This window comes from Silurus meridionalis, chromosome 14, assembly GCF_014805685.1.
Source record: "Silurus meridionalis isolate SWU-2019-XX chromosome 14, ASM1480568v1, whole genome shotgun sequence".
NCBI classification, from domain to species: Eukaryota; Metazoa; Chordata; class Actinopteri; order Siluriformes; family Siluridae; genus Silurus; species Silurus meridionalis.
This window is the reverse complement of record NC_060897.1, coordinates 9,136,056-9,154,409: the sequence shown is the minus strand read 5'-3', so window position 1 is coordinate 9,154,409 and position 18,354 is coordinate 9,136,056. Positions and strand designations below refer to the sequence as shown.

Below are 18,354 nucleotides of genomic sequence, written 5' to 3'. Positions count from 1 at the left end.
CCATATTTATTTTAAAAACAAAACTGAAAAATTCTCTCACCACCGGTCTGCATCTGGCTACAGTGTGGAATGCAGAGCACCAGTAATCCCACACACAATATACTGATATCATATTAAGGAGTTGGATATCGAGGGTGGGGAGTGAGGCTATTTTAGCAGGATCAGGGCAAACACGAGTCACAACATTCTTCCAAACCATTAAAAAACCAGAAAAACAATCCTGCAAGTGTGAAATGTTAGATTATATCAACTTCAACCTACTTTTTTTTTCAATGCATTTATTTTAAAGATTTTGAACATTGAGTCATGGAAGAAAATAACATAATACAGTATGATGTTCCTGACTTGTTGTGAGTCAGAGGTGATGTGTCATAATTCACAGAAAACCTGCATGCATGTGTTTTACACCAGCTCAAACCTGTCAAAAAGACTTAAGTTTGAAAGAAGTCTGACTACACAAAAAGCAAATAGCAATAGCCATTCAGGGAAAAGCTGCAGAAAAAGAGTATCAGTGTAAATAAATTCAATAGGACATGTGAGAGGAATTGCATCTTATTCATTTTTACCACCACATTATCTGTGTAACGCTGCTTTGAGACAATGTTCATTGTTAAATGTGCTATACAAATAAAAATGAATTGAATTCAATTAATTTCTGATATTTATGGCAAAATATATTTATGGCTTCTTTCTTGCTGAACAGACACTTTTTCCACAACTTTTTTTTTTCTAACACAACATTTATTCATTCTCTAATTGCTTGGAAAGTAATGAGTCAGTCGATTTGTGAAGCTTTCTAGCTACCGATATTTGTATATATCAAACAACAAGAATGTTGTTTTGGCTAGCATGCTAAAACATGTGTAATGTTTTACACAAGCTGTAAAAAGAAATACACAGAATACGACAAATAAAGAGCACATATAGGTACAAGTAAATACACACACTGGAAGTAAACAGAATTATATTTGTTATTTAATTATTATTATTATAAACATAATTTTAGCTAACTAGTTTTAATTAGTGGAGATTTGTAAATGTCCAATGCGGTCTCCATTGCTTATGGAAGCATCTGTTATTTTGAGAAAACAGCATCCAATAATTGGTCAGTACACCACTGGTGCTTTTACTATTGTCTACATACTGCTCATTATTGGGCCCTGAATTGTCTCTTAATGTGTTTTCACAACTGTAAGATTGCAGTTGGGGTCAGTGGTTAACTTACTAATTGGGAGGTTGTGAGCCTGAATCTGACACCTAGTTGTCACATATTATCCCAATTATAAATTGTTTAGGATTAAAGTGGCTGCCATATGAGCAAATGTAATCCAGATACGGAAAGACACAGAACAACCATCTACCAGAGATAGCAAAATTCAAACAATGTACATCATGTAGTGATCTTGGTACAGAGAAGACAGAGAGGGACAGCAAATACCTTTTCTTGTATTAGCAATTAAACAGAGATGTTTGAGCTTCAATGCTTTTGTTTCTATGCTATTTATTATGCAAAATAGCATGCAAATAAGACTGGTCCCTATTGAGTAGCCTTAGTAAGCCTTAAGGGACTTGATCAATGACTCGGCAGTGTTAGCTGCACAAACTAAAACAGAGCCAAGATTCTCCAAAAGTACAGAATGTTAAGAGAGCAGTATTGAGGTTTAATGTCATATTGTGTTTACAGTAGCTTTACCCAGATGTAAAAGCATTTCAGAGATAGTTGCTAAATTCCAATTGTTTTTACAAACGAGGTTTTGCACACATGCTATATTTACAATCATAGAACCATAATAAATAGCCTTTATATTCGTTACAAGCTCCAACACACAGTTGTGTAAGTCCTCCTGGAACCATAGTGGTTGTGAGTGTGCAGCTGCAGAATACTGTTGTTTACTTCTAATCCTTCTCACTCTGCCTCTCCAAACATCAGAGAGTAGAGACATTCAGCACTCGGTTGAAAAATCAGCCTCAAAGCTTTGTGTCTCTTCTCCCCCAGCATACACACACACACAACACTTTGCACCCCCAACCCCCACTGTGCTGGCTGTAAAAAACGCAGGAGGTGGGAATGGATGAAGCTCTGAAGTGAAACAACAATACTGTTATTAATGAACGCTTTATTCAAGTCATCTGGGTTGCTGTAATCCTGCTTCCTGGTATGACTTTTACTTCTTTAGTGACTTGATGGCGCGCGACTAATCCAAAGACTTTTTTGATGTGAGCAAGAACAATACATTCTCCTAATTCCACTAACATTCTGACTTATGTAAGACGTCTGTCAAGAGCTCTGATGGTACGATGCTTGTTTCCTGATGTTCTAAAGAACAATTTAATATATTATTTTAGTCTCAGTGTCCAGTCAAACAGGCTAATTTTGGTTTAAACTCAATAATAAATGTAATAATGGCAATAATATTAGTTTCCTATTATGGCAAATAAATAAAAAAATAAACCCCTGGCTATGCTTCACGAGCCCATTTTGAGAACTAAGGAAGGTATGTTTTAAAACTTCTTTTTTCATACTTTATAGTTTACTTTATACGTAAAATATACTTTTATACTTCTTATACTTTATTTTTATGTATTTAATTTTTTTATATTCTATTTCTATATGTTAACATATTGGACAGTCATAAGAAGAAGAAATACAATTTTATTTGATTTGAACTACTGTCCATATCCCAAATATTCAGCAGTGAGGGCCATTTGAATCCCACACCTGGCCAGTGTAAATATTTATTGTGGGCGATGGAGACCAAGAGCCACATGGCAGACTTCTAAACTGCTGGACAGTGTTATTTGTGGCACACTGTCACACAAAGATATGTTTGTATGCACAATTAAGTGAACACGGAAGCGCGTTTGCTTTCACACACCCAGGCCTTCATATAAGCAGCACATGCACACTCGTTAACAATAGATTAGATCTTTATCTCCACCGGCAGCACACAGCATCTTCCTGTTATCTTATTTATAACCAGGGCGGTGTGTGTGTGTGTGTGTGTGTGTGTGTGTGTGTTTGTGTGTGTGCGCAGCTACATATGCACCTGACTAAAGTTATGTATTAGTGGCTGTAAAATCTTGTAAAATAAGTAAATACTAATATATGTTGCATAATTATATACACTTGTATGTGTGCAAGCAATAGTACTCAATGGATGTGATGTGTAGCAGCTATGATTGAGATTTGTGATACATGGATTCAATATATGCTAATAGTTTTATTCAGGCTATAAAGGATTTCTACAAAGGATTTGTCTTATTCCTGCCTGTAGTCTGGATATGGATTTTTATAGGGTTTAAGTGTAGCTGTTATATTAATAGAAGCTAAATCACACAGAGGCTAGTCTCTCTCTCTCTCTCTCTCTCTCTCTCTCTCTCTCTCTCTCTCTCTCTCTCTCTCTCTCTCTCTCTCTCCAGATTTATCTGCTCTCTAAGCACTATTTCAAAAGCATTATAAACACTAACAGTGTGACTACAATTCACATCCAGCAATAATAACAACAAATCTTGCCCCTGTAAACTCTATGTTAGTGGGTGTGGTCTACTGCGACTAGGTGTCACGAAAGGAAAGTAAAAGCACATGGATGCATCCTCTCCAGCTTTCGTGGATCTGTAGACAAGGTTACCATTTGCACCATGTCCTTTCGTAGTTGCCAAATATCAGACGGGATTAAAGGGTATTAATTTTGGATTACGGAGCCAGTTTTTGAAATAAGTGTAGTTTAGAGGTTTGGCTTCTTTGGGAGTGAAGAGTTTTGAAAAAACTGTTAAAAAAAGCAGCCCCACTGTACAAAAAATAAGTTAATTGCAAACCTGTAGTTTAATCTGGATTTATGAAAATATTTACACTGCGTTAAAGAAAACTGCAAACTTTCTACTTTTCACCTCAGACCACTTGAGGTTGGCAGAAAACATAGACAGTCTAGTGCAGGGAAAACTGTCCTCATTATGTTCCTAAATATAAAAGGTGTTTAAATAGCTTTTATTCTTTACACAAAATCACAGAGTCTGGAAAAAGTAAAAAGACACTGATGATGTATTGTTTTAATTTAAATAAAACCCTGAAAATAATAACCTACACCATTACTGATTTTTACTTTTGCCAACAGATACTAAACTGAAATGAAGATACAATACCATAGCTCATGTAATTCAGAGAATCTCTGACTTTGTGAGAAATTACATGTTCTAGGGCACAAACTTCCAGATGTAGGAAAAAGCTCCTACTTTGTCATAAATGGAACTTAACTTTATAATCAAAGTACATGGTTGTGACAGTGTTTGAATTTGCAGATGATAAAAATATAGCTGAAAAAGGAAATCTGTTAAAATTTTTCAAAGAAATAAAAAAATAAAGAAAAATTGAAACTTACTACTGAACAGATCTGCAGATATTGGAATTTGAAGTAAAAGAAAATATTAAATAAAATAATAAAAATTTATACAAGAAACTGGATATACATATTTACTCGGTTTTAATTATGAGACACTGTTATAATGGAGGAGATAATAAAATGTAATAAAAATAAATAAATATATATATATATATATATATATATATATATATATATATATATATATATATATATATATATATATATAATAGATACAAATTATATTCAAAATAATAACAGCATTGGTGACTAAAAAGATTGTGTCGAAGTCGATATACTAGAAAGGTAGTGTAGAAGTGTGTATGACAGTCATATTCATTTATTTGCATTTACATTTTTAAATACAGTGAAGGAGTCTGTATCCATTTAAATAATCCTTATAGTAATAATTATAGTCAAACATTAAATCTGAAGAGTTTTTTTAGAACAATGTACAGCAACTGCTCATTATACCATAACCTGATTTGTCTGATGTGTTACTAGCAGATTATAGGTGATGAGTAAACAAGATGAGTAAACAAGATGCAGAGAGGATTTACACTGACAATGCAGACCTTCTGGATTCTTCTGAGATTATGAGTCATCAACAATAAACATATGAAAAATAAAATTCCACCCCAAGCCCAATGCATATTTTGTACAGTTTGTGCTTGTAGCATGTTTAATCACATACAGTCGCACATCAGAGCTTCTGAAAGCTTGCATACAGACGTTCATGGTTACATAAGTGTCTTACTGATCTTTTCCAAGCCACCTTTTAAAGGCTCTGGCTTTCCTGTGTTTATTTACAACAAAAGACAAGGGACATACTGTCCTTAGAGATTCCATCTCTCTCTCTCTTGCACTATATATAAATATCTCTCTCTCTTCATTCTCTCTGTCTCATATCCTCACACACACACTCCCATTTTGAACAATGGATTTAAAGACCATGCTGTAAAATGCCTCTGCTTTGGGCAGACGATCAGAATTCATCTGGAATGTGGTCTTGGTCAAGGGCATAATGATGGTAAGCGAGTCTAATGAGGGTATGTCAGGGCAACGTGACATGGAGAGAAATTGTTGGAAGAAAGCACTGGAACTTATGTGTGAAAACAGGAAGTATTTAAGATTTTGGAAGCTTGTTGGCAGAATTTGTGCACACACACACACATACACACACACACCCCTTAAAGCTGATAACCACAGCTGTTTCTAGCCATCAGATATATAAGCAGACAATTAGAGGCTTTTCAGGGTTTTATATGTGCATTCTAAGATGCTTTATTGTTTCACATGCTTGTGAAGAGTGGTTATTTAAGGTATTGTTGCCTTCAGCAATGATTTTTCAGCCAGCATAACTTATACACATGAAAAGTTTATTAATTATTATAATTAAAAAATTGTTTTTATTATTATTAGAATTTTTTTTTTTACATTACTTTATCTAAATGGTAGAGACTGGTGTACATAAAAGTATTTCCAAAATGCTTAAACCAGCTAAGCTAGCACCAACAAAAATGCCACACTAACCTTGATGAGGTTTGTCTCCTATTCTGATCATTAATGGCTTTTGTGCCTATATATGCATATGTGCATTGTGCTCGTCTCACATAATTGGCTGATAACAATTGTATGAATGTGATTGTGCTGATGCACAAGTATTCAAGTGTATGGTATGATAAAGCTGTTTTGAAACCTTAAAAAAACTGTATCTCTCTCTCTCTCTCTCTCTCTCTCTCTCTCTCTCTCTCTCTCTACACACACACACACACACACACACACACACACACACACACACACACAGGGCCGTGCACAGACCTTTTTAGGGGCATGTGCTGAAACTGAAAAAGGGCACCCCCCTCCCTTTTTTTATATCAAGATTATTTAGTAACACCACCAAAAAAAGGGCACTTCGGAGTGTAAGGGCAAAAAGGGCATGTGCTCTGCACAGGTTGAGCCCTACCTGTGCACGTGCCTGCACACACACACACACACACACACACACACACACAAATACACAGACACTTTATACAGAACTTCATACAGAAACTTTCACACTACAGCACGTGTACTAAAATATTTAACATCTAACTTATTAAAACATAAATATATCGGTTGAAATGTAAAATGCACTTTGTTTAATCATTTCAGCATTTTAAACATTGTACAAATGCAGCAAACACTTAGGACAACCTTAAATGAAAATTCATTTAAGTACATTGTACATTCAAAGTCGCAGGAATAATAATTATAGCTCAGGGTCCACAGTTTTCATAATTATATAATTCAGTGTGCAACATAATGCAAAGACAACCAATGAGTTTGGTTTAACAAAGTCAACAAACACTGCCATCTTCTGGACAGCATGGCATGATACAGAAAAATAGACATTAGCATTTTTACGTCGTTCACATGTAAATACTGCAGAAAAGTCAATAATAGAGTAGTGAGCTTTAAAATAGCTTAAAGTAAAATAAGAAATATGAATAGGCCATAAATGACTGAATAAAGGCAATGAGTTATCATTATGTAGATCAATTGTGTATTCACAAAACACTGTCTGACTTATGACAGCTATTAAAATGTTCAAATAAAGTTAGATACAGATCCACAAAGACATACTGAAGTCACAGGAGTTGCATTGGATTTACAATTAGTCTATATTTAGTCTAAAGACACATTTTGCCTGTTTTTCCCAAATCATTAACTAGTTGCCATGTTTCCAAAACATATGAAGTCATAAGTTCAAGTTGCATGATGCATGGGCAAGACGCTTTATTTGTGACCTTTAAATATTAACTTCTGGCCCTGGTTTATTAATGTGCTGAGTTATCGCTGAAACAAAATGTATTAGAGTCCACGCTGAGAAAGTGTCACATAACTGCGCTCAGGGGAATCTCCTTCTATCTGATGCAACTTTCGCTCTGTGTTGCCCTCTGGTAATGGAATGGAAGCAGACACCCATCCTGCAACAGTCTCCATGTTGGGCATCAGACAGTATCCAGATGGATGAGAAAAAATGGCACTGGAGGCCGCATCTGGGCTTGGGGTGTATGCCGGAGGATCGTCATTAGGGAGCTCTGACTTTTTAGACTCTCTGTTCTCACTAGATAAATTATCGATTTTAGTTGAGCATTCTGAAGCTGAATTTTTAGGAGGGGTTAAAACATAGCCTCCTTTTATTGACATAGAATCCTCGGTGCTTTCAGAAACGTATCTTTCATCATCACCGAAGTTTAAGTGGGATGAGAAGAACGTGTCAGAAGTTTCAGTTGTCGAGGAAGAGTCTTTGCGGCAGAGGATGTATGGTCCGATGAAGCTTATGCCAGATTTGTCTGTCATTCTGCAAATTGTCTGTCCTTCAACAAATAAAGATGAGTGGCTTGACCCTTGTGGCCATCCTGAGTCAGTCATGGCAAGGTCAATGTCACTGCTGCATGTTAAAAGCGGGTACTCAGAGATACTAAAACAAATGCAAAATCAGAAGATTAATTCTGTTATTCTCTGAACTCGATCATTCATTTAGAAAATAACTAATTATCAAAATAGCAGAATGTGGAAAAATTACAAATATCTGAAGGTAACATATTTAACACATGCAGTAAAGACAATACAACTGTATGATTTATGAAGTATAGCAATATAAGCTATCATACACACAGAAATGGTAAAAGATCTTGGTCTTGAGGCAATACAATACATACAGTGATACACTACATGTACAGTATTTGAACAGCAGTGAATATTTTTACATGTATATGTCAGTTACATGGATGAACCATTTATAATAAACTTGTATTAAAATTATAAAGTGATACACTTGAAGTGAAATGATAAAATACATACTAATACTTAATCTTAATGTGTGCTGTAGACATGATTAGATTTACTTGTCATTTAATCCTGAAAAAAAGTGTGTAACAAAAATATAATGTGAATATAAACCTGCCTTCTGTCTTACCTGCCCTTACAGATGATAGGGTTATCTGAAGTCTGTATAATAAACACTGAGGTTTTCTCGTTGTCAGTGTATGGATTATCAAGTAATTTCTATCAGAAAGAAAAGGGTTATTGAAAGTTAAATATGACTGACCGACATGCAATTCTATGGGAGTACAGTGCAGACCTTTCATAATGTGTGTATCAAATGTTGGTGATATAGTGAAACATTTTAAGAAGGAGTCTCCAGTTTCAGTATTTTGTAACAGTCAGAGAGAAAGAGAGGGAAAAGCTGATGTTTTCTTGCAAGGAAATGTCTTGAGGAAGAAATGGTTTATAGTTTGATCCAAATGTGACACATGTGCATTTTTTATTTATCTTTAAAAAACATAAAATAGGTGTTGATAAATGAATGCTTGTTTGTAGCAGCTAGAATATGTTATAATGGGAGCTAAATTGTTTTATGAATGCAACATGCTGTGTCATTCTTTAATGAATGAAGAAATTGCAGTCATGTGGTATAAATAATACGAACTTAACTATGATATAAATAATAATAACACTTTGGGACATGGTGCTATTGGATAACAATCAACCACATAATATCTGCATCATTACACTACACAATTGAGTCGCATTACACCATTAAAAAATATTTTCTTATAAACAGTACAGACATGTTTCATTCTTTACCAACATTTACAAATCCACATAGGAAAAGCAGAAATATTATTATTTTTTGAAGTAGAAAAACACGTTGAAACGAGATGCTGCTCACCTTATTGCTTATTTCTCCAAGAGCTTTGCTGTTAATTGGAGAAGGAATGGAAATATTCCACAGCACAAACCTCCTATTAAACAAGTTCACACACATACATTCACCCATTTTATAGCATTCAGGTCATGAGTGATTTAGGTTTAGTAGGCAATTGTATTGAGTGATTTACCTGTGGCAGGCTGGAAGGGCATTATACAAGATGATGAAAAGCACGGCCACTAACACAGCTATCAATATGTAAATTGGGGTTTTGGTCCCAGGAGCTACACACACACACACACACACACACACACACACACACACACACATAAATATATAAATATATAAAGAGAGAGAGCGAGAGAGAGAGAGAGAGAGAGAGAGAGAGAGAGAGAGAGAGAGAGATAGATAATATATTGATTTCGAATAAAATCAATCAATTAATCAAAAAAGTAGACCCATCAATTCTTATGAAAAAATGAAGAAAACAAATGAAAATAAGTAATTTGCTGTGGATGTTCTGAACATTTAAAATGATAAATTTTATATTTAATATAAATCTATAAATATCTTTGGTACCATACATTGCCTTTGTCCAAACTAAAGGCTAAAACTACCTTCAAATTCTTTTTTCTGTTCTGAACAGCTTTTGGATAATCTCAATTACAATATTTAGACTTCAGTTAAAGGTCAGAAGTCATTCTTACCTAATGGCGTGGTGAAGTATACAGGATCAGACCAATCAGAGGGTCTTCCAGCAAAGGCGGGGCCAGGAACTGCTCTCATCATAGCTATGTATCTTGTAGAGGGTCTCAGGTTGAAGGGAATATTTATACTGAGGTCTGGTTCAGAGCAATTCATGTTTACCTTCTCCTAAAGAGTGAGATTGAGAAATTGGAGTTGGCAAGAAAAGATATTGAAGTCTCACTGGCTTAAAACTATGGTAAATTACAGTTTTAAATTTAGATTCAAGTTAAAGTGTGTGGGTGCACTTAATAAATTGGTGATATTCAGGCTTATGTTTAGTTTGTACTGTATTACAATCAATACTGGCATGAAGTGGGAATATATTACAGTGTACCTGTTTGTAACTATCTTTTTTATCCCCATGCTCAAAAGAGAGATTAAACAAATTCAACATGCAAACGGATGTACATGAACAGAAATGCTTCCTACCTCTTTGTCAATACTCTCAAGGTACACCAAATAGGACAATGTGAGTTTTTCGCTAACACTCGGACGAGCCCAGCTGAGCTTTAAAACATCATCCTTCATATATACCTTCAATTGCAGTGGACGTGGTGGCTGAACTGTGAATCAGAAGAAGAAAATGAGATTCAAATAGTGCAATCTATTAGATTTATATTTTAGATTTACGGGTTGTAGAGCAAAACTTCGAATGGTGTCGGGCTCCATGATTCATTTGAAAGAGTGATTACTGTCTGTGGGTTGTTTTGTATGTTTTCCCGTGTCCCCATGTTTTTAGCTTCCTACGGGAAAGCTTTGCTTTATACTATAAAATGTTGGACTTCAGTAATAAGGATAAAGGATATCCTTATGCAACCAAGAAATTGAGACTTCTTATCACTGGATCTCCACACCAAATGGTCTATACACCAATTCTTAAATTGAATGGGTATACTCCAAACCTCAAGAACTGTATTATTACCATGAACATTGGTAATAATATCAGCAACTGCAAAGTTGTTTGATGGTGAGATATATCTGTATGTGTTTAGTCCCTTTTTGAGTACACTCACTATTGTCTGGGTTACAAATGGCCTTGAACTTTCGTAAGCTCCTGATCTCCATGGTCAGCAGTTCAGGTTCAGGGCTATCCATATAACATTTTAAATGAACAAAGTTTTCAAACTGAGAAGGCTCAACCTGGCTGTCACAGTGGATACATTTCCTATAAAAACAACAAATAAGAGAGAAATTACTCAGTTTATGTGTACATAAGGGTACAAATGATTCAAGCTAAAGTGCAGGGATTTAATACTCACATGTCTCTTCCACTGATGTGGCCACATAGGTAATATGAGAGGAACTTGGCTTGCGAACTCTGCACCAACCAATCACACATCACCCCTCCTTCCTTGAGCACACACTGCAGGTTAACGATACCTTCTATAAGACAGGATAAATAAGAAAAGAGTACAAAGGGACAAAGTAGAGAAGAAAAGAAAAGGGGAGATTAAGAGTAAATGAAATGGTGAGAAATACGGTCTCTTAGGAAGGAGACTTTATTTGTCTCATGTACATTATGTCTATATAAAATCATTACCAAATTTACAGTATGGTACAGTACAGTATTTTTTATAATATGAACAATTTATTTGCACTATTAAAGATTTAGCTTTGTGTACTGCTCGGTGCTCCAGTGGTATTGTTGTGTTTGGACACGTGCACTTTTTGTTCAGCTCTGTTTGTTTAAGTTAGTTTGGTGTTATCTTCTGTTCATTTATGTTGTTTTATGTAGCACCTTTGTCCTGGAGAAACATTGTTTTGTTCCACTGTGTAATGTACTGTATATGGTTGAAAAAACAATAAAGGCACTAGACTTGTTAGGAAGTTAGTGTCAGAGCACAGTGTCAGTGCATAGTGTCAGCTGTGATGCAGCATTATGCTAGAGAAGGATTAAGGGCTTTGCTTAAGTGCCCTGTAATGTTATCTTGGCAGTGCTGGGGCTTCTGATCAGTAATCCAGAGCCTGAATGTGGAGACCCACCCCATTAATATAGATTCAAAAACTGAAACTCACGTTTTTATCCAGACCCTGAAACTTAAATAACCACTTAACTCAAATAAAGTGGTTTTTTAATATTCAACTGTTCATGCATGTCGAATTCTGAATAAAAAGACTGAGATCTGGGTCAATTTAGTTAAGTACAAATATTGTCAGTTAATAATCTCATAGAAATGGCTTCTTGACAGCGACTTAAATAGTTCTGCAAAATGATTATCATCAAATTATAAATTCAGATATTTTTTGTTTTCGCATGCACAACCATGCACAGTGCAAGGTGCATTAAAATGTATAAACTGTCTGTGAAATAAAAATAGAATACAAATAAGAATTTACATACACCAGAGAATAATTTCACACTTTTTTTTACATAAAGTGGCGTGTCTGTCTATCTACCCAGATTAATTCAATTCAATTCATTTTTATTTGTATAGCGCTGATAACAATGAACATTGTCTCAAAGCAGCTTTACACAGATAATGTAGTGATAAAGGATGAATAAGATGTTAAATAAATAGCCTTTACTGATAAACACCGTCTGGGTTCTGGTCATATACTTTGACATGTTCTTCTGGTAGACCACAATGTAGTAGTGTTAAACAGTAAAATGTATAAATATGTTACAATTTGAGTGCTTTAAAGCTGTTCATTGCATGGTCCTGTTTTATTGAATTTGTTAAAAACTGCAAGCTTGTACCTTTCTCAATCATCCAGACCACTTTCTGACTCCAGCTGCCCCACGGGCCTACAGGACTCCTTGCTCGCACCCTGGCCTCGTATGAGTACCCCAGCAAGATAGTCTGACTCTCGATAACAAACTCTGTGACATTGATATCATCTACCACCTAGCATGCAAAGAGAGAAAGGAAAGATAAATTAGAACTGCAACTCGAACATACACAATGTCACATCTCAACCACAGATCGTTATCTGGTTTCAAGTAAATTCTATTGTGTCGCGTTATCTTGCATGAGAATCTTGATGGGTTTTGAGGTTGCTGTGCGCTTCTTCAGACCATTAGAATAATATGCCATGTCATTGTGTATGTCTTTTTAGAGATGCTGCAGAAAATGTGGAATAATACAGACAAGAGAAGATAGAAAGAGAGAGATACCAAAGACTAAAGGTTCAGCATTATGTGTGTTTGTGTGTAAAAAAATATATATATATATATATATATATATATATATATATATATATATATATATATATATATATATATATATATATATACATATATATGTATATGTGAAATTGTGTTCCCTTTCAGGAACTCGAGCTGCGTCTAAACGCTTTGGGAATCTGCCAAAGCGTTTCGACGCAGCATCTCGTCCCCTAATGGAACTAGGGTTACATACGTAACCTAGAGACGTTTCACTATAACACTGATGTTCTTTCAGGTTTAATTTAACTAATTAGTTACTTAAGCCTAATTGACCCTCAAACGTTCTTTGTGAAGCTACTTCACGCTGCATTCGATCAGGGCTAAGGATTGTTATTACTGTGTGTGTGTGTGTGTGTGTGTGTGTGTGTGTGTGCACTCACAATCCATTCATGATCATGTCTTCTGTACTTGAGTTGGTAAGTAAGGTTTAATGTGAGTGGAGATGAGGGAGGATACGGGCTACTCCAGCTCAGCACTTGATGGCCACTATTCTGTTTTTTCACAGAAAAATTAGCTGGGGGCAGGACCTTACCTATACAGTATACACACACAAAAATCCTTGTTTTATTTCTTATTAAAATAATTTTTCAGTATCTTATGAGTATGTAGATAAAAACATATTTTACTTTAGGTTAGCAAGTTCTGTTCAGCAAACACACACACACACACACACACACACACACACACACACACACACACACACACACACACACACACACTATGTGTCATTTTCTCACCTTGTGTTGCTATATTAAAAGTTGTGACTTTAGAGGGGCAGGATGTGTTGATGAAGAATTCATGGTTGCCCATGCTGAATACTTGTGTTTCATAGACACAACTCCGGCTAAACATTCCGTTAGACTGCAGCTCCCTGTTACTGTCTGAGACGCACTGTCCTTTTCTATAGTTAAACACACACACACACACACACACACACACACACACACACACACACACACACACACACAAATAATAATTGGGCTTATATGTCTACATTTTCTTAATGTCTGCTTTTGTCTTTTTTTATTTTAATAATTTTAAAGGATATATTTTTGCTCCTTACGTTCTTACTGCTATGTGTAAGTGTGCATCTGCCGGCTCCTCCCAGGTGCAGCGGATCTGAGTAGTGAAGTCATTATAGCACTGCAGTGATGCCAGGACAGGAGAATCTAAAGAAGATCAGAGGTCATGTACGTTATAGTCATCTGTCAGAAATGGCTTGAAGCCATGAGCATGTGTAAGTCTTGATGAGTTCCTGATTCTAATTGTTCAAAAGATGTTCAGAAATTTTCTTAATTGGCAGCTCACACCAAAGTTGTGTTTACATTAATACGTTCCTTTTCTACAGCAACAACTAGCACACAACCCTAACCCAACTGATATGATAAGGAGAATTTTGGGTTTTTTTCGGTGTCCTTACTTGTCTCAGTCAAATGCAACACTGTACCTGTATGTTTTTCCAACATAAGCAAGTCTAAAGGACATGGAATAAAACAATATAGACATCTAGTAAAATGTATCTATAGCACGTCTTTCCACATTTTATTTCTTCTTAAAAATAGAGATCTGCTATTTGAATGGTATGTAGTACCATATTCAATTTTGAACCTGAAATTATTAACAAATCCCAAAAACTTATCAGATATGTAGTTGGTTGGCTATCTATTTCTGGTCTCTCTTTTTTTTAAAAGCTTTCTCTTTCGGCACAACTGCCAGTTCAAATGGAAATGGCATTACAGTTTGGGTGAGGAAAATAAGTATAAATAATGTAGATAATTTAGTAATTGAATTGAATAAACTATTTTTTTTCATTCTCACATTCAGTGTGGTTTGGTGACATTATTCATAATTCAGAACTTAGTATTTGAGAATGTAACCAAAAAAGAAAGAAAGAGAGTCTCTCCCCTGGTTCACTTGGACAATTTTTTTTTATAAGAAAACACCTGTACACCTGTTCATTCATGCATTTATTCAATTATATTAGCCATTCAAGTGTTAGCAGTGCAGAACACAAAATTGCATAGCTGCAGGTCATAAGTGTCAGTAAATGTTTATGTCAATCATCAGAATGAGGTAAGGATGTGATCTCAATTATTTTGATGGTGGTATGGTTGTTGTTGGTTGTGTTTCAACCTGCATTAAAGCCAGAAACACATCTCAAAAAGCACAACACTTTAAATGATAGACTAAAACAGAAGTCTGCGTCGGATCCCACAGTTTTAATTTTCCCAGTTTTACGGTTAACCTAAATATAATCCAAAGCTGTTGATCTGTATTAACATTTATGCATTGTATATTTCATGTTGCTGACACGTAATTAGATAATTGTATGTATGCGTGTAGGCACAGGGTTTCCTTTTAAAGTGGCCAGTGAGTGTACATTAAATCTCATACTATAATTTGAAATTGTTATTAATTAGCTATGTGGTATATTTAAATTGTGGGAAGATTTGGGTCTAGAAAACTTATTTAAACTAGGCACATTTGCTTACACTTACTGTGACGGGTAAATTCTTGGAAAGAGCACTGCTCTGGCTCAGAGCTCAGGACCAGCAGAGGCAATGCTGCAATGAGCAGTGTCCTCAGAGAAAACATTGTACATGGAGTGGGACACCAGACAGGGCCGACTACACAGTTTCAGATTTGAAAACCTGGTGAGAACCTGTTAAAGATATTCAACAAACACTTACATTTGTAAATACTGTTTTGAGCAGCATCATAGAAGTGGACACATAGATAAAAGAAAAAGATGACGTTTTTTTTTAACTGTAAGAATCTAATTTTTCTTTTCACAGCGGAAACTTCACAAACCAATTTGACTAATGTTACTAATATTTTACTAATAAATTATTACAAAAATAATATTTATTACACTTTTTATCACATAATATATATATAATATTCAATATATATTGTATATAAAACTGAACTTGTCAATACAAAATGTACATTTATGCTGAATTAAAATGTTCTAAGATTCACTAAGCAAGCACTGACAAAACAGATTTTTTTATTTCTTTTTTTGTTTCATGTGATATTTATTTAATACGTCAAATGAAACTAAAATGGACATTTAGATTTGGTTCTGCCAGCATGTAACATTGTTTTAAAGAAGATTAAAAGTAAATAATTATGTATAAACTATTATATAGTTACTAATAATATACAAGGAAATACTACTAATACCACTAATCTGATTATTAGTACATTATATAATATCAATACTAATATAATTTATCCACAGATTATTAAATATGCACCAAACACAGCCTGCAATAAACAGTAATAATAGCATTTGGGTTAAACAGTTAGAAATCCTTACAGTAAAACTGTGTTGTTGTAATTATAGTTTTACATGTAGCAACAATTACAACAATCAATCAATCAACATCAATGCAGTTCCATCATTTAAAGTCATCTATTGCAATTAAACTGGAGTAATGGTAAAACATTAACCCAAAATCCCAAACCTCAAAATGAAAGAAACAAACACAAATCGTTTCTTATCTCATGGATCCTTACACCCAAAAGTCCAGAAAACATCCCTCCTTCTTTCGTGTATGAGTGTGTGCGGGTGCACCTCTTTGTCCCATAGTGGCACTAACGGTAAATCCAGCGCGCGCTTCCCTCTATTTACTTTCACCTTGACGTCACTGTGCTATCACATGACTGAGTGCTTCACTGTCTTTGAATAGATAGATATTAACACGCAGACATCTGTGCTAAATGTACTCCCCAACGAGTCTCTGCAGCATATTCTAAAATTCTACAAAAGCAACAAATTTCCTGATGGGAGGTAGATAAGAGTTTTGCGACTTCCTGGAATAGGAGGAGGGTAGAGGATTTCCCCTTTCTGAGACTAGCCTTGAGTGAGAAGAACAGAAACGGAAAGAAAGGGTTAGAAAGGGAGAAGAGGGTAGTAAGAACAAAGCGAGCGAGTCAATAACATGTTGAAGGACCGTCTTTTGTAGCTGTACATGTTTTGGTGCACTTTTGGTTCTCTAGCTCTGTAGGTTTAGATGTATTTTTAGCACTATGCAGATGAATAGGTGTGAAGCGTGAAGACTTGATAGGGAAATCACCTTGACGCACTAGACCATGTCTTTTCCCGGCACCTAGTAAAACACAAGCTCGCTTCATACTGAGAAAAGTAGGGGGCAACACGATGGCCTCAATTAAAAAAAAATACGAACTATAATGTTCCCCTTCCCCAACCAACCTAAATATATAGTATATAAGCTTTAAGGTCATAACCTAAGACACTTAAAAGAAAAAAGAAAATGCAAGAGAGTTAAGATATTATTGAGATCTTAAAAAATAATTATAAAATTTTTTGGAAAGAAAATATTATTCAACTGGTCCAGCGGAAAATTACACCTTCATTGGACATTATTACTTAGGACATAGTTCACATCTATTCCTGAACTTGAATTCAACGTAAAGAAAAGTTAAGTTTTCAGAGTCCCATCGGAACCATTGAAGATTCAGTTTGCTCAAATATAAGTTCCACTATAGCATGTTTAAGGGGTTTCTCTCTTCTGTATGTTGATTTAACTGTGATTAAACCGAATTAACCAGTACAACAAACCACTGCCTGGCTATAGAATCCTAGGTCAGATTACAATTTACGTTTTGACACATTTCCAGAATTTGCTGATCGGTTATCAGGATTATAATACACTAAAGGTAAAACGAAAAGAGGTGAACATGATAAACAACACTTACCTTACACAAGCTTTGTTAATCCATTTGCCTGAGACTAAAACAACTGGTTAGAATGTCATTTAGCCTGGCATGTAGACAGTGCCTTAAGTGTGTGTACAGTCTGTTTCGAGTGTGTAATGACAGTGTGTGTCTATTATTTAAATTCATTAGAGCTGTTCCTCTTTTTGTATTGTGGTCACTAATGCATCGCTTAGCGACATGCAAAATCTTGCTGACTGAACAGGGTTGTATAAACCTTTGGTATCTACTGAGCAATACATTTTGCCATATTTTATGTATCAATGATGATGACTGCAATTTATAGGAACAATGTCAACATGTTCCAGATGGGCTTATCCTCTGTAAAAAGGCTGATACATGGTCATGAACAGTTAGATTTTTATGGTATTAGTAAGTACAGAGAGCTCTAAGCTGAAGGAGGTCATCGGAATGAATCAGACAGGTCTGAAGAGGTTAGAGAAGACACAACAGTAGAAATGTGTCAGCATCTGACATCAAGTCAAGAGTGTGAGTGCACATGCAAACAGAAAGAAAGCAAATATGGATGATATGGATGATTACAGATGACAGAGATAACATACCTGAGTGAAACACTGTCCCATGAATAGTAAAAGAGAAATTAGTGCCTTATTTTTTCTTTT

The 18,354-nt window shown here is 35.2% G+C and overlaps 1 protein-coding gene across 5 annotated transcripts; it reads right to left on the bottom strand.

Annotated features, from left to right (window-relative positions):
* Positions 1-6,494: 6,494 nt before the first annotated feature.
* Positions 6,495-17,824, bottom strand: csf2rb (colony stimulating factor 2 receptor subunit beta). 5 transcript variants are annotated; one of them, XM_046866904.1, is made up of 14 exons: positions 17,714-17,824; positions 15,481-15,650; positions 14,052-14,157; positions 13,726-13,889; positions 13,369-13,520; positions 12,521-12,668; positions 11,082-11,205; positions 10,836-10,987; positions 10,252-10,385; positions 9,783-9,948; positions 9,266-9,359; positions 9,097-9,169; positions 8,341-8,429; positions 6,495-7,842 (listed from the first exon to the last, which is right to left on the bottom strand). In XM_046866904.1, the coding sequence occupies exons 2-14, from the start codon at positions 15,581-15,583 to the stop codon at positions 7,230-7,232; spliced, it is 2,118 nt and encodes a 705-aa protein (XP_046722860.1). In that variant the 5' UTR covers positions 15,584-15,650; positions 17,714-17,824; the 3' UTR covers positions 6,495-7,229. The 5 variants fall into 5 exon arrangements, with proteins under 5 accessions (XP_046722860.1, XP_046722864.1, XP_046722862.1 ...); XM_046866908.1 differs by having other exon boundaries at positions 15,487-15,650; XM_046866906.1 differs by having other exon boundaries at positions 15,481-15,639.
* Positions 17,825-18,354: the final 530 nt, after the last annotated feature.